Consider the following 22,393-nt stretch of genomic DNA (forward strand, 5'->3'; position numbering starts at 1 on the left):
ATTACACAAGTCATCCCTACTTCATGCGAATGCTAAAACTTAGTTCATTATAAAGTTCATCATGACAGTTAACATTAGATCACTACGTCTAAATTGCAGTAAGATAAACTGTATTTTCATAAGCAATTCATTAAACCAGACGATATAAAAAAGGGGTATCTTAGTGATCTATCGCTTCCCAAAGCATTCCTCATAAATTGTTCGTGTCAAAGCAGAAAAATTTAGGCCACAAATTGGAGGTATGTTCCGTGTCCTATCCAGTGCCCAAATATTTCTCCACGTCTGGGTTACCGTAAAACTGTCGCCGTAACCTTTCATGTCGCTTCTTGTCTTCTAAGGCCATTTTCCGTATCTTTCCAGCGTCATAGGTCTGAACCTTTTCCTTCTTCTTCACTGGTAGGTTCTTAGGAATTTCAACGCCTATTCCTAGAGTATCATTCTTCGGCTTTACTTTGATAGGATATTGCATGCCTTGGTTTTCAGCACCGAGCCCCTTTCGCGAGTCTGGCTCCCAACCCTGGGATTGAAGTACGTTTAACCCCATTCGTGAGCGATCTAATGCCGATGGTGGGTGCGAATGCGCGATGCATACTTGATGAGCTATCGACGCTTCATGGGGTCTGGAGTTCGCCTTGGCCATTTCGCTAGACTCGGGACTTTCATCTAGTGGTAGCTGACAGATTTCACATATCTGAGGAGGGGTTGAACCTTCTGCCTGGGTTGTCTGACCATTCTCCTTCTCCTTGGGCAATACTATACTCAAATATAGATCGGATATAGACTGCGAAGGCTTCGCAGGACTCGTCTCTTCTGTAGTATTAAGATTGCCTGAAGAGGCAGGGACAAAGACTACCCGTTTACGCTTCAGTCCCGATCCAAACGGTCGTTTATCTTGAAGAGGGATGTCGTATTCGGGATCGCTCCATTCTCCCGACGTCATTTCCCGTATTTTAATAAGGCTCGTTCGTCAGTATCCGGGAATGTTTGAAGCGGCCGTAATCGTGTGTATCTCGAAAGATTCGGTGGTCGCTGGAGGACAAGAACATCAAGGAGGAAAGTTGATCGGTTGATAAGTTGATAAGTTGAAATGCGACAAATGGTGAGGCGAAATCTAAAATGCAAGGATACGGTGAAAAATGGGTCCTTGTTAGTCAGCAGTATATTTCTGATCCCTAACCCCTGACATGCCCGCATGCTAAGGTTCCAACCTTATTACGAAGCACCGTAGCAAAAAAAGTCGTCACTATCACCCCTGCATTAATTTACCTCTGAATTTACATGCATAGCTTCGGGTCACTTTAGAAATGGATGCGTCGACAAGTTAGATTTCCTACTAACATTCTGTTCGGTTTTTCTTCTTTTGACACCTTCATTACCTTCGTTAGATCATCATGCCTATCCCGTTTATCCAGGAAGTCTTAACAAATGGATTCCCAGAATGGGTACCAGACTGGGCGCGCGACCCATGGAATGTATTCCAGTTCGTCGCCATTTCCGGATTGCTATTCATAGTGAAGCGATATTTTAGCGGAGCTAAGAGTTTGGCTGAACGGAATATGCATGGCAGGGTGATAATGATCACTGGCGGAACTTCGGGTATAGGTGCTGTCGTAACTCGAGAGCTGGCTCAACGAGGAGCACAAATCGTGCTTTTAACCCATCTACCACCGTCGAACCCTTTCCTCGCCGACTATATTGGGGAGTTGCGCCAGCAGACGAATAACCATATGATCTATGCCGAACATGTCGATCTCTCCTCCCTACATAGCATCCGACAATTTGCTACGAAGTGGATCGATAATGCGCCGCCGAGACGACTTGATATGATCATCCTATGCGCCGCTACGGTTACACCTCCCGGGCATGCACGTACGGAGACAGAAGAAGGAATCGAGGAGATGTGGATGGTCAATTACCTCGCCAACTTCCACTTGTTGGGAATTCTTAGCCCGGCATTACGAGCCCAGCCCTTTGACCGCGATGTCCGAGTAATCCTCCCAACATGCTCCTCTTACATTCGGTCCCCGTCGCTTAATAACGAGTTGAAAAAGAAAGATTGGTCGCCGGGTCAGGCCTACGCCAGAAGCAAGCTAGCTTTAATGTCATTTGGACAAGCTTACCAGAAGCATTTGGATGCGTACGAACGACCAGACAAGCTTCCAATGAATTCCCGAGTCATCTTCGTCGACCCTGGCTTTTCGCGAACTCCTGGTATGCGGCGATGGCTAACACGTGGCTCGATTTGGGGATTGGTGGTCTATCTATTCACGTATTTATTATCTTGGTTTATACTAAAAAGCCCAGAAATGGGCGCACAGTCCATTCTGTTTGCTGCAATGAGCCCAGACATGTTAAAAGGGCAGGGTGGCAAGCTTATTAAAGAATGCATGGAAGTTGACTATGCGAGGTTAGATGTCAAGGACGAAGAAGTAGCTAAGAAGTTGTGGGAAGCTAGTGACAAACTGATCGAAAAGGTTGAAAAAGAGCAGGCCGCTGTTAGGATCTTGGAAAAGAAACGCCAAGAAGTGAAAGATAAGGAGAAGAAGGAAGCAGAAAAAGCTGAGGAGATCGATGCGTTAATAGGTACGATCAAGAAAGGAAAAGACGCCGAAAAGAAGACGTCCCGACGAAAAGGAAAGAAGGCGGCATCATGAATAAGTATATGAATGTATAATATTATTGAAGATCTTCATTCTGACATTTTTGAATATTATACCAAGTGATCCGGTTTAATACTAATATTCCCATTGGTTTAAGTCTTCAGCCATTTGGTTTCGAAACCAGGCTACATCATTACCCCGAGCAAGACGTATTCTTATGTCAATATAGAATAGTAGTTGAATCAGAATGCCGAGCGTCCCCGCAGGATGGGTCGCATTCTTATACGGCAAGTGTCCCCGCGTTAGCGGAGATGAGACGCTCTAGGGCTCTCTGAATTATTACCTATCCTGACGAGCTATCTATTCAGCCAATCAGATGAAAAGGATTTGCTAACTTGCATACCCCAGATTCCCGAACGCCGCTGGAGTTTGAGAGCTAGTAAAGGAACCGGGTCGTAATAGTCGTAATATGAACTCTGATGACCCCCGCATGGAAAAAGAGGTAGCTAAAAAAGAAAGCAAATTGTTTTATTCCAATAATTCAACTTGTATTTCATTTTGTTTCTTTATAATTGAGCTAGACACAATGTTGCGGCACTCGATTTCGCAAGTCTTCGGTAATAAGCACCCTGCTTTCTTCACACGTGAGAATGACGACATTAGACAACCTCGGGTTAGTTTTCAATTCCTTCAAGTTGATTGGGATTGGTCTTGATCTTTCTTACTAACCCTTCATCTTACCCAGTCATCTAATTCATCATACTCATTTCCATCTCAAACGCCACATCAATTACCCAATGGCACAAATACCAATGTATCATATTTAAACCCGTCATCTCAATTACTAGGCTTTGAGGAATCGGTTCCAATGCCTCCTACGCCGATGTTAGCACCGATGCCGGCCCCGGCATTCGAAGCTGTGCCACTTCCGAATCACATGCCGCCAGCACCGATTATGATAGCTCAAAGAGACGCTTCGAATTTACATCCGGTCTTCTTTACTGAGAGATTACGGAGATCACCACTTATACTTGATGCTGTAGCTGTAACAAGTCCAGTGGCACACGGATACGACTACCCTAATACGCACCGGAGAGCTGACGGAACTGTTCAAGCTATGTTATAGGACGTATTGAGGTGGAAACAACCGCCACTCTCACTCTTGGGAATAATTAGGCACATGAAGACACTCATCATGGTCAGCCTACGAGCGAGTATTTGTTTTTATATAGTATGTTGGATATAGTCAAGGGGAATAGGTTCAAGGGACACCTCATCATAGTCGCAGAGCAAAGGACTGGTAGATTCAAATAACCATAGGAGTACAAATACTGTATGTACATAAGACACGAGCAGAATACACTCGAATCAACCCTACAGGGCTCGGGTATCGACGCCAACAAAGGGAATAGGTGATGCGAATTGCTGTCCTTCCCCCTTATCTCATTTGCCTGTGTATCGGCTGAGAGTAGATTTTCCCAAAACTTAGCCAAACCTGATAGAGAACGCCGATAAAAATACAACTCCACTTCGAAAAGACTTTCTGCTCCCTTTTCTGCAATACACGCATCCTCTTACACCCGAGCTATCGTTCAGAGAACGGAACAGCCCCCTCATCGTATGGTGAGCCTAACCCGTAGCGTTGCGGACTGCGATGACAATTGCCACAATAATCAAAACGAAGACCAGGACGAGTAGAGACATAAGCTTGACGTTCTTCCACCACATCTGCCTCTTAATCCCACGACTGCGCACACGAAACTCTCGCGCGCTTCCGCCTAGACGATCCGTCTTATCAACGAGCAAATCAATGCGCTCACCGCGCTCCAGCAAGCCCTCGATATTGCGCGTCATAATGCCACGGGTCTCATCGATTTCGCGCTGGGCTTTAGCGATCGCATCATCGTGTTGACCACTAGTAGTACCGAATTCAACCATCAGGTTCTTCAGCGCCGCGTTGAACGATCCGGCGCCGTAGTTCGGCATGTCGGCGAAATCGCTGGATTCGGCGGGGAACTCATCGAAGAAACGCTTCCGGATCTCGAACAGGAATCCGAAGGGTACGCGACGGCCTAGTGAGGATTCGGCTACGACTAGGAAGGTCAAGCCGCCGGCAGATGGGTTATTCGGGTATGCGGAGGGTGCTTCGGATATGTAGTGGATGTGGTGCGAGCCGTGCGTGTATGTCAGCTTCTGCGGCGTGTTGTGGTTGATTTTAGGCAGGATTAGGGAGGCGAGGGATGAGGTTTGCGACGATGCGGAGGTCGTGCATTCGGAGAGGATGGTGGAGTGTTGCGCGATGCATGAGCTGCGGTATGTTAGCTATATTTCTATTTATATCATATGTATATTGGCAGTTTTTGATGGAGATGATGATCGGAGACGTACTAGAGTAGTGGAGTTTGGGGTGTCGATGAGGACGCCATCTTGAATGATGTACGGAAGCGCCCGATGTAATGTCGCTAGGTACCTAGGTTTGCTAAGACTATTATTTGTCGCTCGTGTCGTGAAGATCTAGTTATGACCTAGGAAACAAATATGTAGGGGGGAAAGAAGTTAGAGATGAGAGTGGATGATGAAGATTGAATAGTGGATTGACAAAGTTAAAGTCAGGTCAGCAATCAGTTCCCAGACTGTTGGGTTGAAGCTGCCTTCTAACTCCACTAGAGTAATGACGACGGGGTGCGCATGGAGTATTAATTAGCTGACCAATAGGAATGCAACCCCAGCATTTACTCCATGTCCGTCACCTTAGTCACCGAGCATACTTTAGGGTAACTTTAGGGGGTGTTACGACACTCCGTATTAGGCTTATATTCAAATTTATGCACCTCAAAGTCCTTCTTTCATCACCATCATCATAAATCAACCCAAATTATATATATCGTAAATTTGAGGGCCACTGCGTAATTTGCGGTGTAAATTCCTTCTATTATTATCATTATAGGAATTCGTCGAAAACAATAGTTTCCAAGGCCTTCCCGCATGCTTTTAATAGCATACATATATCAACGCTTGGAACTATCGCTCACAGACGTGGCGGTGTTTTATTTCTTGAGCGCTATTATCCTCCGTCAAACACGAAAACCGTTCGTTTACCGTCTAGAGACTTTGAACTCAGTCGTGACGATAATACCGTCCTTACCTATGTTACTATTCGTACTATCGTTATCTGCATCCGTTGCCGTATTGATATGATCTTGACTTTCACTCTTAGGCTGAGAGCGACCGATACTGGACATCTTGTATGCTTGTGTTCGCTTGTGATTTCCCGAAGTTATTGCCGTGTTGTTCTCGATATCATTTTTGCCGTTATAGGGGGGAAGTCCCGAGGACATAGCATTCGATCCGGTGCCGCTTTTCCAGCTCCCACTTGCGTAGTTTTCTGTCAATCTCTTCTTGAAGTCGCTGAAAATAGGTTTGATGCTTGGTGCGTTAACCACGATAGCTGCGACGAGGAATTCGCGGGCAGCCCATCCTAGTGCGACAGTATTATCATCGATGAGAACGAGGGAGTAGTAGGCTCGAAGGACAGCGCAGATCATAACGAATATGCCGGATCCAAACAAGAGAACCAGCGAGACTTTGCGTCTCACCGTAAGAGACGCTCTTAATAGCATGGGTATTGGAATCGCCATCATGCCTATGTCGGTTCTGCAGATAGGTGTATCAGACACGGAACTAAGGAATCATACCTAGGAAAAAGCCTAAGACTTACACGACATCCAAAACGCAGATAATAACATAATTCCATTTTCTTTGAGTGCATGACTCTGTTACTAGTCAGTAAAACACCAAGTTCAAAAGGAATAAGAGGATCTTACCACCCGGATATGGTTTGATTTGCCAGGCCCGATAGGTTGGGTAACACGAAAGTATATGCCAGAGAAGGCTTGCCAGAAACGTTAAGACAGAAACAACCATCATAACCCATACAAATCGTTGTTGTTGAAGTCCCATGCTATGATGCCATTAGTGAATTGAGAAGTATTTACCGATGCATTAGGAGTAACAAACGTGAGTCTATTGTAAAGGCAAAGTAGCACGCCTTTCAAAGTCCAAATTCCAAGAATATAAAATATCCAAGCACAATAGGCGAGTTTCGATCCCAGGATGAGTCGAGGCACTTCGCTATCAGGAACCGCCAATGCGGATTCCACGCTGAGATTGATGTTGTTGCCATAAGCACCTAATCAACGTGTCAACGATTAAGTTGTCTATTAAAACGAATAGGCCTGATATATATTCATAGGGGTGATTAGTTAACTCACTACAGGTATAGAGAGATACCGTTTCGAGAATCCAAAATGTCTAATCCAGAAAAGTTAATAAGTACGTTGCATTAAATAGAAACCTAGTTAACAACTTCGCGATAACTTACAACTGCAAATACGGCGAATAGATCGTCGTAGCTCATGCCACGGAACCCGCTATATTTCCATCTTGTAAAGAATCGAAGGGCAAATACCAGCATGCCAAAAGCCAGTTCCGACCATATTTCAGCGACGAGGCTGTACGCCATGGCGAAATAACGCACTTCAGAACAGAGACGACGAGAGGATTGGCTAACACAAGTTCTCCAGACAGTCAATCATTGTTGGGGAACATTTGGCTTCTATTGTATAAATAACATAGGAGTCGACAGCAGTGTTTAGTGTACTCGATATAGGGAAAGATTTTGTTGATTTACATTGTTATGGATGGTTTCGGCATCCTGGTTAGATCTTCAGGGTAATTTTTCCTCTGAATGTGACCTGTCGTTAGACATGGCCCACGCGGTGTGGAACACCGAGAGAAACCAGGACCTTTACCACACTTCCCCGACTATATACGTTCTGATTACGAAGCACGGTCAAAGATCAACGGGGCAACTCTATCTCTATTACTTACATTCGATGGCAGCCGGAACAAATAGTATAGGACAGTGTATAGATGTAAGGCATAGTCGAAATGGAATATCCCGAGCAGGCCCCAAAATGAGGCCACAGAAAGAAGCGGATAACGTAGCACTCTGATGTACGGATGAAGACTGGACCGTCCGTGCCACCCCGTTTTCTTCGGTCCAGCCGCGGGTCCACTGGTCGTTGACCTGCCCAGTCGGATGGCGCGAGCCATTCGCCCCGGACCGCAAATTAGGGGGAATACCGCATGATGACAGGTACCCTAACAAATTTCCATACACTCTCAGGGTATAATTGTTAGGCTACACAGACGCTTGGCTTCGAGGGTCCCGTGCCATATTTCCATGTACATAATGGCAGGGTAGAACCTGTCATTGGTCTCGAGAGTGAAATCTCCGAGGAGAGGGGGATGGAATGGCTTGCAGAAGGGAAAAGTGTTCCTGTTGTGAAACTTGGGTAATGAATAAAGAGACCCCAGTTTATGAAAAACATTTCATAAGTTGTAACATAAGAGACTGCCAAAGTATAACGTAAGCTCCTATATCCGTATTAGTATATCTTCCAAATATCGTATGAGAGACTTTGGTAAGCTCTTCTGAGTTGAGGGTAGTATCCGAGCCCTTCGGGAATAGACGTTTCGTTGGCGACCGGACGACCTGTTGATCGTGAATAGAACCCACACAACCCCCTCTTCTTATAGGTATACGATGTAGATCTAAGCGTTTCTGATGGGCAGTATGGGGTTTGGTTAGTACAAGATGCATGTGAATACCACCCCGCGGGAACTTGCAGCCCACCGCTGCTGGAGGCGTTCTCACGGAGAAGTAACTATGCATTCCCTCCATAGGTTCCTTCTCTGCTTTTTACCTTTTTTTTCTTCTTACTTTTTCTCCTCACAAATGCTAACGAGATCAAATTTGCTCATCCATTTAAAATTTGATAATTGTCTTCACGAACAGAGTCAAATCAGATACCTACCTAGGTAGACAACATGGCGGACGTAGAAGCTTTATGCAATGAGCTTCAACAGCACATCCAAGCTTTACGCAATGGCTCGGAGCTCTCAAGGAGACGGGCCACAAAAACAGCAAGACAAATCATATCGGAAATTATCGACCCAGAGGAGGAAATAGAACAACATAGCATTTTCTTAGCTGAGATGGGCGCCATCCGTATGTACATAGAATGGGGATTCTTCGACAAAATCCCGGACGATGGTTCGATATCGTATGCTTCACTCGCCTCTACCATCAATGGAGACGAGGCCTTGGTCCGTCGCATGGGCCAACTTCTTGTAGCAACTGGGAAGCTCAAGAGACCTCAACCAAACCACGTTGCACATTCGCGTCTCTCGCCAACCTTCAAATCCGGCAATCGTGAAGGTGACCATTTCACAATGATTTGCGACGATTTCCAGAAAGCGTTTCAAACCTTCACAGGCTTCTTTGAGAAGTATGGGCCACATGAACCCCAGGGCGAAAGCAAGGTTCCTCTTTGCTTCGCTTATGGTGTTGATGGGAAGCTGACATACTGGGAGGCGATCCTACACCGTGGGGAAGCTAACGTTGCGAGATTCGGACGTGCTATGCAGGGTCTCCAGACTTACGCTTGGCCTTATACTGGTATTTATGACTTCAGTTGGGTCGCCGAATATGCGAAGGAAAATAGTGATCGGCCTTTGGTTCTTGACATCGGAGGCGGCCGTGGTCAAATGATCCGGGCTGTGCTCGAAGAAACACCTGCCATTCCACGAGATAGGTGCTACTTAGAGGACCGGTCCGAGGTTATCGAAATCGTAAAGGAGGATTCTAAAAGCGATCCCGTTTTGAAGGATGTACAGAAAGTTGTCACGAACTTTCACAAAGAGCAGCCTATCAAGGGTAAGATTTGGTTACACCCCTTATGGAATACGACATATGATTTGTTGACAATGTTACACGACAGACGCCCTCGTCTATCTTATCCGCCGCTGTATCCACGACTACACGGACGATGATTGCGTCAATATTCTCAAGATCCTGGCGGATGCCTTACCAGCGGATGAACCTCGCGCCCGTGTCTTGATTAATGACCAGATCAACTCCGAAGACCCTACTCCTTTTGTGGCGGCTTACGATATTCTCATGATGACATGTGCGTCTCTTGAAAGGTCAGAAAAGCAATTTGAAAACTTGGCGAAACGATCGGGTCTAGAGGTTGTGAAAATACATAAGAAGGAGGGCACATCTTTGGGGGTCATAGAATGCAAGAAGGCTGGTGTACCCTGAGACCGGTGAGTTTTAAGTTGACTTCATGGGGAGACTGGGAGAGCTCATTCGGTTGGTTCTGGTGATACGTTAGACGATGTTTAGATGGCTGAACCACACAACTGCAATACTGTTAGAACGTAACCAATCAAATAGTGCAGCATACAGATATGTCTCACCCATATGCATGTGTTACCACAACCATTCGTCAAATGGATGGTACCCTCGCAGTTAGATGCCGTCTTTAATTTCTATCGGGTATTGGGTGGTGGTGGTGCAGAGTGGGATGTAGAAATATATGAAACCATTGAAACAGTACTCGGTAATACGATATCCTTCACTCAACCGTAAGAGGTGGTGTAGATGCATATCCCCATATAAGATATATATGAAAAATGTATATTGAAGTAGTGGTGCGTAAGCGGGTATGTCTTTATCGATAAGAAATTCCATGTGCGCCATCGATATCGATATCAGGTTGACCATACAAAAAAAGTAAACCTTAGTCAACCTTATGATTCGCCTCCAGTCGGATACTTCAGACTTTTTTTTCTCTTATTTCTTTAGTCTCGTTGCTTCCCTTCTCTGAAATTTGACATTCAGCCTTATTTATATGGAAGGAGGGAATCAATTTTAACATGATTCCCGAATTTTGCACCTCTTATATGTGCAATGCGCCTCTTTCCCAGAATTTCAACGGCTAGGTTCAGCTCAACAGCTTTTGCAGCTCGCAAACAATGGTCGCCTTCGGTAAGGACACCATTCTATACCTACGTAATTTCAAAAATTGTAAAGTATAGTTGCTTACTTTTTATAGCCTCCAGGTCATTTTGCCCGCTTAAATTTAAAGAATAGGCTGGAGTCCAATTTGAATCCCTCCCGCAAAAATGGTGCTTCCAATCGCAACCAAAACGGGCGCGTGGCAAACCAGACCTATGGCATATTTCGAAAGTTAGCTCTCGACAGATATGACTTGATGATGAATTCATCACGGAGTTGGGCCGCCAAGCATGAAGACTATAGAGCTTTCGGGATTAATTCGAAGCTCGATTTCGAGCGTGAGGCCAAATTATTCAGACTCTCCATTGAAAAGTCTTACGACCTTGCTAGCGAAAATAATGCTGTCTCTAATGCTGACAACCCTCTCTTCTGGGGCCTGCGCAAGGCATTCGTTGAAAAAGATATCGGAGGGCTTACCGATCAGCTAGCTTTCGCATTTCAAAACTTTCTCATGCGTTCTAGATTCCCTAAAAACATCGTCACCACCCATAAGAAGATTGCGGACTTCCGTTATCCGCATGAATGGTTCCCCGCAACCAGGGCCTTGCAACGTACCATCCACCTGCATGTTGGTCCAACGAACTCGGGAAAGACGTATAACGCCCTGAAGGCACTTGAAAATTCCAAGTCTGGAATCTATGCAGGTCCGCTCCGCTTGTTAGCACACGAAGTTTATTCTCGGTTCCTCGCTAAAGGCAAGAAATGCGCTTTGGTCACTGGCGAAGAACAACGTATCCCTGAAAATGAGGACAACTATTTTCGAAGTTGCACCGTCGAGATGACACCCCTTAATCACCAAGTGGACGTTGCGGTTATAGACGAAATCCAAATGATTGGGGATATCGAAAGGGGGTGGGCGTGGACACAAGCCTTCCTCGGTGTGCAGGCCAAGGAAGTCCACCTCTGTGGAGAGGAGCGCACCGTAAAGCTGATCCAATCTATGTGCGCCACCATTGGCGATAAGTGCATCGTCCATCGATATAAAAGGCTTAGCCCACTAGAAACCATGGGCACAAGTTTGAACGGCCAGTTCAAGTACCTTCAAAAAGGCGACGCCGTTGTCGCGTTTTCAAGAATCGGTATACACGCATTAAAAAAGCAGATAGAGGACGAGACGGGGCGCCGTTGCGCTATGGTGTACGGATCGCTGCCGCCCGAGACTCGTGCTCAACAAGCCGCACTCTTTAATGACCCTGACAACGATTACGATTTTCTCGTCGCCAGTGATGCTATCGGTATGGGCCTCAATTTGGAAATCAAGAGAGTCATTTTCGAGCAAACGCATAAACGTACCAAAGCTGGTTATCGGCGGATGACTACTTCTGAAATAAAGCAAATAGGAGGCAGGGCTGGTCGTTTTAGGACAGCACGCCAGGCGGCTGCACCCTCGGGTTTGAACGGGGAACAGACAACCATACCACCAAAAGCCGGTCAACCAGGACTAGTAACAGCTTTGGACAATTTTGACCTGGATATTGTAAAGGAGGCGTTTTCCACAGAGCCGGAGCCTATCCGAACAGCCGGCATACAACCTCCACCTGCAGTAATTGAGCGATTCTCATCCTATTTCCCTCCCAACACGCCCTTCAGCTACATATTATCCCACCTACGCGACCTCGCTCAAGTCACCTCCAGATTTCACCTTTGTGATTTAGGAGAGATAATGGAGGTTGCCGATATAATTCAGCCTTTTCCTATGTCGGTCTATGATCGCTGTGTATTTTTGAATGCGCCAGTAGCGCTCCGAGAGAGAGCAGGAGCGCTTGTGGTACAAGCATTTGCAAGATGTGTCTCCGAGATGGAGGGTGGCGAACTCATCAATATTCCAGAGATCGACCTAGAGCTTCTTGATGTTGAAGAGGAAACTTATCCCGACCGTGCCGAATACCTACGACGACTAGAGTCCCTTCACAAAACGATAACACTCTACCTATGGCTAAGTTACCGTTATTCCGGCGTGTTTCGCAGCCAGAGTCTTGCATTCCACGTTAAAGAACTAGTAGAGGCGCGAATCAATGCTCATCTATCCCGGGTTAAAGTCAACGCTGCCGCGCATAGAGCTAGGTTACAACATATTCGGGGACGTGTGTCGCGAGCCCAGGATAACAAGAAGGCTATACTTGGAGAGGATAGTTCGGATGGTGATTCCCAACACGAACTGGTAGGCGATTGGAATGAGGAGGGACATGGAGAACCTCTCTACAACGAACCCGAGGAACTAGAACAAATCACCCGATTGAGCCCCGAATCTACTGACAGTAGCAATCGCCGGAAGGCCCGGCACGCGTAAATGGATGATATTGTATATAAATAGACGTGTAAAAACATTGTACGATGCAATGAGATGAGGACGGCGCTAAATTTACGGGATATCTACTCTATCTGACATCTATCTACAAACATATATATGTGGGTATAAACCATACACGTGGAAACTAAGTAATATCTGGCGAGCGACCACTTCGGGAGATGAAAGATCGAAATAGAGGTTGTCCTTGACCGTATTCGCGGATGCTTGATATTGTGGAGGGAAGTGCATAGGATCTTCATTCTCCACCTGCATTACGCAAGGCAAGAGGTAGGTGTACGGATATCATTTACTTATTGTAAATAAGATAGGACGAGCCTCCGATCTAGAAAGGGCAACGCAAGCGCTTTGTGTCGGTAGGTAACCGATTCTTGGAAGTACGAAGGAGGCTGCAGAAAAAGATCGCCACTTACACACTTCAACATTTCGGCATGTCTAGATGGTTATGTTGTCTTCCTACCTAATTACCCAATTAACTTAGAAGCATCCGGGTAGGTCATCTCGGCCTCCATGCAAAACCTCACCTATGAATTTACTTTTACGTACGCTTTACATGTCGCAGTATTCCTATATTGACAATGGATCTTTTGTCACCTTCGCATATTTCTTACCTTTAATTACGAATAGGATTCAGGAATTATTCTTATCCATATATTCTCTCTTTTAAAAATTCTACTCTTCGCCATGGGAGACAGTCCCGAAGACGTTAGTCCTTCATCAGAATGGCCTCGGCGAAGCATGACCGGTCGGTGTCGACCTCGCAGTATATCCGGCGTAGACGGGCCAACGAGTAGACTACCATCATCATCAGTAGCGTCCGTAGCGACTTCGAACTTACCTGCCCGCCGGAGTATGAAGGAGACCTTCAACAGCCCCCCAGTTACGCCGAACACGTATATAGACCCACCGCGACCACCCAGAGAAGGCCACGAATGGGTGTGGTTCCCGGCGGGTTACTGGGCTGAGCGCGAGATTGTGGAGGCCCCCGGGAAGGCTATGAGACACTTCAAGTGGCGGAAACGCTCCGGTAAGAGCAGTTCCGGCCGGGACACGCAAGACGACTTAGAACACTCCCCGAGTATCCTATGGGATATGACGCCAAAAACTCCGAAAACTCCGAAGACACCGCAGCAGCCTCTGCCTAGCCCTTTTCTTACGGAGGAAACACATGTTCAGTCATTACAAAGACCGCCGTTCAATCGCCATGGAACGAGTAGTGAGAGCGGCTCTTCGTTTCCATTGAATCGGATGCCACAGGCACCTCTGCCTAGCCCCTATTTGACCGAGGAAGCACATGTCCAATCGTTACAGAGATCACCTCTAGGTTATCAGAGCAGCGATAGTAGTACTTCGCAAGCTAAATCGACGAGATTAGCCCAAACCTCACCGCTGACGGTCACGAAAGACTCAAACCCGGCTACTCCTCTTACAGCCGTTTTAGATCAACGCCAGCATCAGCTGGTAGACTCGCCGGTCGCTACACTCTCATTTTCGTCGCTGCTTCACTTATCGCCAGCCAGTCAAAGTCAAAGCCGGGCATTAAGTCAGAATCTGAGTCGGGTTCAAAGTCCGGATGCCAAGCCTAAGAAATCATTCATTGCGCGGTTACTCCCGGATCATAAGTCGGTGAGTTAAGTCAAGCTACATAAAACAACCAACAAATTTTAGGCCTGGAACATTCACTTATGACTTAGACATGGATGCAATGAAATACTTACAAATTAATCATAGAAAATCAAAAAGACGCACAGCGACAACGACAAACCGCAATGCCCTTACGTTGACAGCGATGCCTACGACTACACCGCTAGCACCATCGAAGGCGCAAGGGCAAGACTTCTTACCCATAGTCAAAGCCAGTCTCCTACGCCGCTCATAAGTCGTGTAACGACACTGCTACGCGAGGAGAGTAGAAGGTCGCGTGGAGGTAGTGGGAGTAGCAGTAGCGGGTGGTCGCGATCGTTCAAACTGTTCGGGAAAAGCCCCTGGCATCGGAAAGCTAGCGCTGGGTCTGAGGCGAGCGCATCGAGTTCGGTTCGTGATGTATTGAGGGGCCGAACGCCGGTTACGAGCCCTGCTTCTGATATAGGTAGGTGGTTGAGTGTTTTGGTCTGGGCGTTGTTTCGTAGTGGGTGCAAATAAACGTATGAAGCAGGTTGACTGATAGACAGGTTGGTGCAGAACCATTAAATTCGGTTTGTACGCAGTTTCCGGGTGGTGTAAGTTCAAGAAATCCAAGTCCCATCCGTTAGATGTTCTTGCAACTAATTGTGCGCTTTGGGTAGGAAGCGACCCGTGTACAGACACCACCGCTCCGCGAGAGCGGACGAAATGCTGCTAGACCACGATCCTTTTTCTTCGATATTTCGACGCCGCCAATACGAGATTGTAGTAGTAGCAGTGGTAGTGAGCGTGATGAACCTCAACATTCTCCACCCCCGACTAGTGAACCTACAAAGGAACAAGATAAGCCTAAAAATAACGAGGAAAATAAGAGGGATTCGGGTAAGGAGTGGTGGGAGGTACCAGTGGCGGTCCCCAGATATGAAGTTATGGCACCTAGTTCATTCGAGTTCGACATGCCGGAGCACTTGCCCAACAGCCCCATGTGTCCCGCCAATAAGAGACATAAATCCGGAGGTACCGGAGTTTGCGTGTACCACGGTAGGAGGAAAAGAAGTCAAGCCGTTAAGGACGAAAGCGACGGTAAGAACGTCACGAAGGAGGTGTGGACATAAGAATGTCATCAGCTATTACTAACAGAAGTTGTAAATGGGAATGATCGTGCTTCTATCAAAAAGAGAAAACGTATTGCCTAGCCTTGTCTTCACGACCTTTTTACAGTGATAGTGTTACATGCCGTCCTGAGAAAAATCAATGATACTTGCTGCCGTGAATCAAACCGATCGATGATGAGAGTAAAATGAAATACGTTTGTCCGAACCAAATTTGACCCCCATAACTCCTGATAATCGTCCTATTCACACCAGAGTCGTGATAGGTGATACCTACATCTACCTAGCCCCTCCATATATACCCTAGCCCGGGTAAACTCCTTGGTAGCCGAAAGTCTCGTACGAACAAACCAAGCGACGATTGCCGGAATATTCGGGACCGCGAGCGCCTCGAAGGCGTATCGAAGGGAGTAAATGACGCCTAGTCTTGGGTCTGAACCTTGTTGTCGCCTTTCACAGCCTCGGCGTAGGTCGGGGGTGCGGGACCACCATGGCTTCCTTCTCCGTTCGCGGGACCGGCGACGGAAGATGCACCGCCGTTGGTGCCGTAGTTCGGCTGCGAGGAGTTGTTGGAGGGCTTGGGTCGCGGTTGGGATTCGGGCTGTTGGACGAATACGTAGGTGACGCGGCCGCCACCTTCGCGGTCTTCTGGGGTCGGGTCGTACTCGTAGGCTTCGGGGAACTTGGAGATTATGTACCAGGAGTGGATGAGGCCGGGGATCTATTCGGATTGAGAGGGGAGGTTAGAAATGGGGAGATAGATTGTAGGAGAGGAGGGGTTGGAAGTAAGCGACTTACGTAGCCTAGCACGCAGAGTAGGATGTTAATGATAGAGTCGGCGGAACAGAGGCCGCGTCTAACCCAGACTGTAGTAGAATGATCATTGTTAGTTATAAATTTCCTAAGTTTAATTCATTTGTATCTAAGATGTTCGCGATGCGCGGTGGAGCGCAGTTGGTGATTCCCACATTCTTGCTGCAAGATAGGCAGCAGGCGGGGGCAAAGTGAGGGTCGTTGGGGATGACGTACCAGGTAGAGGAGGGAAGAGAATGGCTATCAGGCCGAGGAATAAGTCTGCGGAACACATGGTGATGGGTTCTCTCTTGATAGAGAGAAATATTGTTTCTATCAAAGAAACCTTAGGAATAATATAGGAATTGTAATGAAATAAATAATATGTTGGGAAAGATATCGTAAGGTGTAGGAAGGTGAAGAAGTTACGACGAGTAAGTCATGCGACGAGTACAGTACAGTATGGCTATTACTTCATACCTTCCCTGTTGGGGCTGAGTTTAGAGTTTAGGCAGGCGAATTCTAGCGCTAAGACGCTAGGATATCACAGTAAAGAAGCTAAATTCTACTGTGCCACTTGATTCCCTTGAACGTGGCTGTGCTAGAACTTGAGTGGCTTAGGTCAGTGCTTCTAATCTTGTGGTGGTTTTTCTTTTTCCTCCCCAGTCATCGACTCCATTTCGAGCTTCTTAGCATTTTCCTCTTCGCCCGCTATCCGTTCGTCCTTGTTTTTGCTGTCGCCAGAATCTTCCTCCACAGGCTTTATAATACTAGGCACCAAAGTACTAGAAGCCGCCACGCTCATAGCACGAGGTGGGGGAACATCGCTCTCACTCTCAGTATCATACCCAACTTTGTTACTGGGCGCAATATTCGCTTGCTCCACAGACTTCTTTATTGACATGCTATCGCCAGCTATTTCGGGATATCGCTCCTTTGCGATTAATTCTTTACCTAAGGGTCGATCCAAATTCCCCGGCCATCTTTCATCCGTGGCTAGCGAGCTGTCAGATGTGATGGTTTCATAATCTTGAGAGTTGTCAGACATTGTCAAAACATCCTCTTCATAGGGCGGGGTTTTCCCGGAGCGTGCATTACGATTGATTCTGAGCGCTCTAGTACGATTAATGCCCTTCCGCGGTTCAGGAGTTGGACGCTCTGTACTTTCATTTGACTTCGCGGTTGTGGTATTTCTCTCCATAACGGGTATTTTATCTCTTTCATTTTGAACCGGCTTGTGTTGTGTTCCTTGTACATTGGGTTGGTTATGCCGTAAGCCATAGTCGGTCCGGCTGGAAAGCGGTCTAGCCCCTAATAATTTTTCATCAATCATTTGCCGATATACTTGGTCGAGGTGTTGATAGTCCTTGTGAGATTCCTGTAAAGCTCGTTCGGCCGCGGGCCCTTCGTCTTCTAAAGAGTATTGCAACCTATTCAGCATCCAAGATTTCAACTTGGATAGGCACTCAGGAAAGTCTGGGATGGTGAAAAGCCCATAGATCTCCGATTTCAGCGCGCTTTTCGATTCGTCCGTTCCACTTATTAGGTACTTTGATATTAGTGTGTCCGCATAGCCATACGTATCCTCTTGGGTCCATTTCTGCAGTTTGCATAGTTCTTCGAATTCTTTCTTTGGGTTAGCCGATAACATGATGAGTTTTTGCAGAGCCATGGCTTCGGTCTGATAGTCGTTCAGGGACCTCGAAATTTTAAGTGCCATTTTGATGGATCGCTCAAACTCGGATATCGGATTATTCAGATCCCAGCCCGGATTCTCGCCCTTCGAGGGAATATATTGGGGTAATTGAGAATCTGTCCAAGTAAATACGACGCCCGGTGATGATCTAAAGGGCCTTTCACGGGAGGGGCCACCGTGGGAGCGTATGTCATTGGTGAATTGGGCCTTCGCTAACATCCATCTTGCAAAAGGTCGGCTTTCCATACAAGCAGGATCTGTTTGAACAATAGAAAGTGCAAATGACTGAGCTTTTTCTAGGAAATATCCGACTCGATTACAATCCCTTTCGGGGTTTTTGAGCTCGTGCAGGGCGAGAAATACGAGAATATCAAGAAGCGCAAGAGTTGTCGACGTACCGCCGTCTACATCAACCCAATTTTCTATAAGGGTTTGAGTACGTTTCCGGAAGCTCAGATCTTCGCTCCAATCCTGGGTTACGTCAATTCCGCAAGCTGTTCTAGCTACGGAAATGTCACGAAGATCCCATATTCGACCCTGTCCAATGAAGTGGGTATATAATGCTCTGTGGTATTCCAAGGGAAATAGTTCATCGAGACGTTCGTAAATTCTGTCGTCAACAAACGTACCCAAGTGGTAGAGTAGAGCAAGCATTTTGACCTAGGTATTCAGTGAGGCACAATATTGGGGCATAACAGGTGAACCAACCTCGGTAGAAGTAACACCCGCTCCACCTAGATTCATCGTGACACGGAGATGGCTAAGTGCTTGATCAACTAGGCCAGATTTTATCAGGAACGCTCCAAGTCCCCCGGGCTTATAATGAGCTACAAGAACCTTAAGTAGGTCCCAATAAATTGTCAACATCAATCTGTCTCCCATGTCGACGAGGCTGCTACATGCGCTGCGCATCATATTATCATCGATTTTCGATAGGGCTCCATAATCTCCTTGTTCGAGCAGCATTTCTGCGTACCCAATAAGTATTGAAGGCCTTGTTAGGTACTCTCTTAGGTTTTCTTCAAAGAACTGTTTCGCACTGGTGAAGTTCCCTAACCTTTGTAGGCGATAAAACTCCTCGAAAACCTCATCAAGGTCTTCGTGTGCGGGCATCTTGAGATGAACTGTAACATCATTCCTATGACGAGGGTCCACAACGCCGCTAACATTCCGTTCTGAGAGGAACTCGCCGATGTCGGGAACTCGATGTTCCGTGGAAGTTTTCTTGAGATTTTCCTCGTGGTTAGTGTCGCTATCGCTTGGGGTACTAGGTTTGTCGCTCTCTCTTTCGTCATGGTCCTTTTGACTAGGGTCTATATGAGCCTCTTCATGTTTTCTGTATGTGGAAAGCTGCATATTCGCCTTTTTGCCATCATCCTCCCAACGCCCACGCAACCCCGTGGTCGGTCTAGTATGAAAACCAACTTTCCTCGCCTTCTTGGCCTTGTGGGCTACGTTCATTTTGCTAATTTGCCCTCCGACATCAAGGTGTACTTATATTAAATTTGAAATGGGATAGTTATTGTATGTTGCTAATAATTGTATACTAAAGCATCAATTCGCGGGGAAGTAGCATCGGTAAGCTTATATAAACGCGGAAGTGCACAACTGAAGCGTGGCGTCTATATACGACTTAAAGCAGGCTGTGGAGGGGAAGAGGTGTGGTTACCTATTTACTACGTACCTATTGGCTGACATAAAACCAAAATTGTCTGTCCAATTCCCCTCTTCTGTTTCTGTAATGTGAATATCTACCCACCAATTTAGGTAAATCGTAGATCGTCATCAATTGAGGCGGGTTGCTTAAATCCTTACTATTGTGCTTTTGGGACTACATAGACTCAATCTCGATGCTTCATACTGGATGCCACCCAGTGTACAAGGGTTTTGTTTTGCCCTGGCAAGAGCGTCTTCAATTTGGTCGGCGATATGGGAAATATGATTTTGGAAGATTTGAGCGCCTCGAGACATCGAATCATTATATCGGAAAGGGGAAGATTGGAGATGTCGAAGTTGCCTGCAAGTTCTTATTCAGAGAATCACGATGGGGCGTCCTAGGCCCTAACAGGAATCCTGGGGGTGTTATCTACATTGATCTGACGTTTACCGAGTCATCAAATTGTCGTCTTAGGGGCGCCACCGTTACACTGACTCTAGACGAAGAAGACAAAGACCTTCGTCATCACTTCAGGACAGGAAATCCACCAACAACGCCTAGGGTTCCTGTTCATATTAGGCAATTTGGCCCACGGAGTCTACGCGGCCAGTTAGATGAAGTTTTTAGGATCACGAAGCACCGTGGCAGCCCTTGGGTTAAAGTCGGCGGTATTGGTGGAGTTGGTGGTATTGGACGAGACTCGGTAAAACGATACACCCAACGGAATCAGTGGAGGTTTTCGAGCAACCCAATGCCCAACAAACTAGGCACAACCGCAATTTTGAAATGGAACCTTATCGAAAACGAGCTAGACCGCCAGCCAGGACATGAAAATACATTTCATACGGCATTTGCATTTGAGCATGATGGACAGCCATTTCTCATGCAGGTTGAAGTCAGCGGATACTTAGAGGGAGTAGCTTCAGATCTGCAACATAAAGTGAAGAAGACATTTAAGAAGTTCAAGTTTCCTATCGAACAGCAAACCGCGACGACGCTGATAAATTTCGGCGGTAGGGATCACGAATCTTTCCAGGATCCCCTTGACGACTTAGCTACGAACATACCGGCGAATATGGAGGAAAAGAACAAGATGTCCGCTTCTCGGAGTTCTCATACGCCTCTGGACCCTAGACCGTATGAAGAAGACACCGAGGATAATGATGATTCACTAATTCAGGAGGGAGGCGAAGACGACGACAGTATAGAGACATCAAGCACCGCTTTCTTGGAAGAAATTCAAGGAGAGGCAACAATGCTATTGTCTCTAGACACATCTTCGACGAGCCAACATAGCCTAGCTGAAATATCGGAAGCACTATCGAAAACTAATCGCGAATACCCAGAAACTACCATCAGAGAATCACCAACCCCTGGCAGTCAAGTAGGTTCATCAATTGATGCGACTACTCTTGCTGGCCAAGAACAGGATGGTGTCATAGGCAAAATAGAATTGATGGAGCTTCCTGAAAACCATGAAAAAATTCAACGGGTCCTCGAAGAGACCACCATACCAACTGTTTTTCAGATCATGATTTTATGGATCTTTGCAGTCGGCGTGAAAATGTCGCTGCTCTCGACTAGGGGTACGTTGCGACGGGGAACAGCTTCTTGAGCTCGTAGGGTCTCGCAGATCACACAATGCTGGCTCGGTAGGCCTTTAGCGGGGTAGGGGTTTCGGCTTTGTTAGATAATTGTAACTTCGGAATCTTAGGGGTTCTATTTTATTAAAATTTCTTCGCTCGAACCTTAGTAAGTTTGATTTGTCGAGGCCATGAATACCTAGGCATAAATAAATCGTCTTTTGACAGCTATTGGTGATAGGCACCTAGAGAGCTAGTGTGGGGTGTGCCCTGTTAAGATCTTACATATATGTACCTACCTACATATGTACTTAGGTACTTTACAGCTTAAATACCACCCAATAGCGACAATCCTTCCATCGTTCTCCTTCCCATATAACATGAAGACTTCTACTAGAAGTTTGAGAAACGAGTTGTTCATTGGGTGTGAGATCTACGAGGTACGTGGGGAAATTACCAGGTAGGTACTTAGAAAATATATGTGTTTATTTTATGGACTTATTATTTACCTATTGTTGTTCAATTGTTGGTTGAGAAAAGTATACCGCTCTACTCCCCGAGGAGGGATGTGAGGGTTAAGTATAAGCCACTTACGTATAGGTACACGATCCGAACGAGTTACCGTCGAACCGGCTTAAAAACGCGCGTACAAGCATTTCCTACGATGCCATAACGAGAATTATATATCCACGTAGTAATATATGAGAATGGTAAGGGACCCGAATTCGTTGCTAGATACCTATATTTTTGGCCCAAGATGATACCTAGGAGGACCATATCCGTTTGTATCTCAACCGATGGCGTAAAGGTAACCGAGATAAGAATGGGGCTGACAATCCCAGTAAGTGCAATAATGCCAGCAAAGTCAAACATCCTGAAGGTGAATGTCTTTTCAGAGTACTAGGTAGAGCCAATAGTCTTAGGGATTCGAGCGATTTCAAATGAGAGAGATAATAAATGAGAATGGTCCCTATTTCACATAATAAAACTTCTCTCACATTAGACTAACACTTTCAATGAATAAATATCACAGTGTAAGCCGTACTAATTGCACGCAGTACACGTTTTCTAGCCTCCACAATACAGGTCGTCGGA

At 46.3% G+C, this 22,393-nt stretch overlaps 10 protein-coding genes across 10 annotated transcripts; 5 read left to right on the forward strand and 5 right to left on the reverse strand.

Annotated features, from left to right (window-relative positions):
- Positions 1–42: 42 nt before the first annotated feature.
- Positions 43–1,102, reverse strand: F4822DRAFT_410084 (uncharacterized protein). The gene has a single exon (XM_051458720.1). The coding sequence runs from the start codon at positions 938–940 to the stop codon at positions 254–256; it is 687 nt and encodes a 228-aa protein (XP_051312216.1). The 5' UTR covers positions 941–1,102; the 3' UTR covers positions 43–253.
- A 120-nt stretch (positions 1,103–1,222) lies between these two features.
- On the forward strand, positions 1,223–2,879 carry F4822DRAFT_410086 (NAD(P)-binding protein). The gene has a single exon (XM_051458721.1). It carries the CDS (start codon positions 1,392–1,394, stop codon positions 2,652–2,654), a length of 1,263 nt encoding a protein of 420 aa, XP_051312217.1. The 5' UTR covers positions 1,223–1,391; the 3' UTR covers positions 2,655–2,879.
- Positions 2,880–3,772: 893 nt separating this feature from the next.
- On the reverse strand, positions 3,773–5,274 carry F4822DRAFT_316742 (synaptobrevin-domain-containing protein). Its single transcript, XM_051455409.1, has 2 exons — positions 4,989–5,274; positions 3,773–4,908 (listed from the first exon to the last, which is right to left on the reverse strand). Exons 1-2 carry the CDS (start codon positions 5,024–5,026, stop codon positions 4,230–4,232), a joined length of 717 nt encoding a protein of 238 aa, XP_051312218.1. The 5' UTR covers positions 5,027–5,274; the 3' UTR covers positions 3,773–4,229.
- Positions 5,275–5,485: 211 nt separating this feature from the next.
- Positions 5,486–7,122, reverse strand: F4822DRAFT_444836 (uncharacterized protein; the record flags this gene model as incomplete). The annotated part of the gene is made up of 6 exons (XM_051463292.1): positions 5,486–6,254; positions 6,319–6,373; positions 6,425–6,561; positions 6,618–6,789; positions 6,872–6,911; positions 6,982–7,122. 6 exons carry the CDS (start codon positions 7,120–7,122, stop codon positions 5,696–5,698), a joined length of 1,104 nt encoding a protein of 367 aa, XP_051312219.1. The 3' UTR covers positions 5,486–5,695.
- A 1,521-nt stretch (positions 7,123–8,643) lies between these two features.
- On the forward strand, positions 8,644–10,022 carry F4822DRAFT_410090 (uncharacterized protein). The gene is made up of 3 exons (XM_051458722.1): positions 8,644–9,640; positions 9,764–9,869; positions 9,927–10,022. Exon 1 carries the CDS (start codon positions 8,661–8,663, stop codon positions 9,495–9,497), a length of 837 nt encoding a protein of 278 aa, XP_051312220.1. The 5' UTR covers positions 8,644–8,660; the 3' UTR covers positions 9,498–9,640; positions 9,764–9,869; positions 9,927–10,022.
- A 304-nt stretch (positions 10,023–10,326) lies between these two features.
- Positions 10,327–12,859, forward strand: F4822DRAFT_316770 (P-loop containing nucleoside triphosphate hydrolase protein). The gene is made up of 2 exons (XM_051455410.1): positions 10,327–10,497; positions 10,565–12,859. The coding sequence occupies exons 1-2, from the start codon at positions 10,420–10,422 to the stop codon at positions 12,815–12,817; spliced, it is 2,331 nt and encodes a 776-aa protein (XP_051312221.1). The 5' UTR covers positions 10,327–10,419; the 3' UTR covers positions 12,818–12,859.
- Positions 12,860–13,519: 660 nt separating this feature from the next.
- On the forward strand, positions 13,520–15,817 carry F4822DRAFT_444841 (uncharacterized protein; the record flags this gene model as incomplete). Its single annotated transcript, XM_051463293.1, has 4 exons — positions 13,520–14,461; positions 14,567–14,924; positions 15,017–15,054; positions 15,121–15,817. The coding sequence occupies 4 exons, from the start codon at positions 13,520–13,522 to the stop codon at positions 15,571–15,573; spliced, it is 1,791 nt and encodes a 596-aa protein (XP_051312222.1). The 3' UTR covers positions 15,574–15,817.
- F4822DRAFT_410098 (uncharacterized protein) lies at positions 15,530–16,790 on the reverse strand. Its single transcript, XM_051458723.1, has 3 exons — positions 16,600–16,790; positions 16,369–16,436; positions 15,530–16,291 (listed from the first exon to the last, which is right to left on the reverse strand). The coding sequence occupies exons 1-3, from the start codon at positions 16,655–16,657 to the stop codon at positions 15,992–15,994; spliced, it is 426 nt and encodes a 141-aa protein (XP_051312223.1). The 5' UTR covers positions 16,658–16,790; the 3' UTR covers positions 15,530–15,991.
- Positions 16,791–19,636, reverse strand: F4822DRAFT_410099 (uncharacterized protein). Its single transcript, XM_051458724.1, has 2 exons — positions 18,767–19,636; positions 16,791–18,718 (listed from the first exon to the last, which is right to left on the reverse strand). The coding sequence occupies exons 1-2, from the start codon at positions 19,517–19,519 to the stop codon at positions 16,994–16,996; spliced, it is 2,478 nt and encodes an 825-aa protein (XP_051312224.1). The 5' UTR covers positions 19,520–19,636; the 3' UTR covers positions 16,791–16,993.
- Positions 19,637–19,719: 83 nt separating this feature from the next.
- Positions 19,720–21,885, forward strand: F4822DRAFT_410101 (uncharacterized protein). Its single transcript, XM_051458725.1, has one exon. The coding sequence runs from the start codon at positions 19,909–19,911 to the stop codon at positions 21,328–21,330; it is 1,422 nt and encodes a 473-aa protein (XP_051312225.1). The 5' UTR covers positions 19,720–19,908; the 3' UTR covers positions 21,331–21,885.
- Positions 21,886–22,393: the final 508 nt, after the last annotated feature.

This window comes from Hypoxylon trugodes (genome assembly GCF_022578975.1).
Source record: "Hypoxylon trugodes strain CBS 135444 unplaced genomic scaffold F4822scaffold_7, whole genome shotgun sequence".
Lineage (NCBI taxonomy): Eukaryota > Fungi > Ascomycota > Sordariomycetes > Xylariales > Hypoxylaceae > Hypoxylon > Hypoxylon trugodes.

Excerpts from the sequence above, each read along its gene's own strand:
- F4822DRAFT_410086 (XM_051458721.1), top strand. The coding sequence starts at position 1,392 with ATGCCTATCCCGTTTATCCAGGAAGTCTTAACAAATGGATTCCCAGAA.
- F4822DRAFT_410084 (XM_051458720.1), bottom strand. The coding sequence starts at position 940 with ATGACGTCGGGAGAATGGAGCGATCCCGAATACGACATCCCTCTTCAA.
- F4822DRAFT_316770 (XM_051455410.1), top strand. The coding sequence starts at position 10,420 with ATGCGCCTCTTTCCCAGAATTTCAACGGCTAGGTTCAGCTCAACAGCT. Across the intron at positions 10,498-10,564 it reads GCAAACAATGGTCGCCTTCG|CCTCCAGGTCATTTTGCCCG; the intron begins GTAAGGACACCA and ends TACTTTTTATAG.
- F4822DRAFT_410099 (XM_051458724.1), bottom strand. The coding sequence starts at position 19,519 with ATGAACGTAGCCCACAAGGCCAAGAAGGCGAGGAAAGTTGGTTTTCAT. Across the intron at positions 18,719-18,766 it reads CGGGTGTTACTTCTACCGAG|GTCAAAATGCTTGCTCTACT; the intron begins GTTGGTTCACCT and ends CTGAATACCTAG.
- F4822DRAFT_316742 (XM_051455409.1), bottom strand. The coding sequence starts at position 5,026 with ATGGCGTCCTCATCGACACCCCAAACTCCACTACTCTA. Across the intron at positions 4,909-4,988 it reads CCCCAAACTCCACTACTCTA|CTCATGCATCGCGCAACACT; the intron begins GTACGTCTCCGA and ends AACATACCGCAG.
- F4822DRAFT_410098 (XM_051458723.1), bottom strand. The coding sequence starts at position 16,657 with ATGTGTTCCGCAGACTTATTCCTCGGCCTGATAGCCATTCTCTTCCCT. Across the intron at positions 16,437-16,599 it reads TCTCTTCCCTCCTCTACCTG|TCTGGGTTAGACGCGGCCTC; the intron begins GTACGTCATCCC and ends ATTCTACTACAG. Across the intron at positions 16,292-16,368 it reads TACTCTGCGTGCTAGGCTAC|ATCCCCGGCCTCATCCACTC; the intron begins GTAAGTCGCTTA and ends CAATCCGAATAG.
- F4822DRAFT_410101 (XM_051458725.1), top strand. The coding sequence starts at position 19,909 with ATGCTTCATACTGGATGCCACCCAGTGTACAAGGGTTTTGTTTTGCCC.
- F4822DRAFT_410090 (XM_051458722.1), top strand. The coding sequence starts at position 8,661 with ATGGGCGCCATCCGTATGTACATAGAATGGGGATTCTTCGACAAAATC.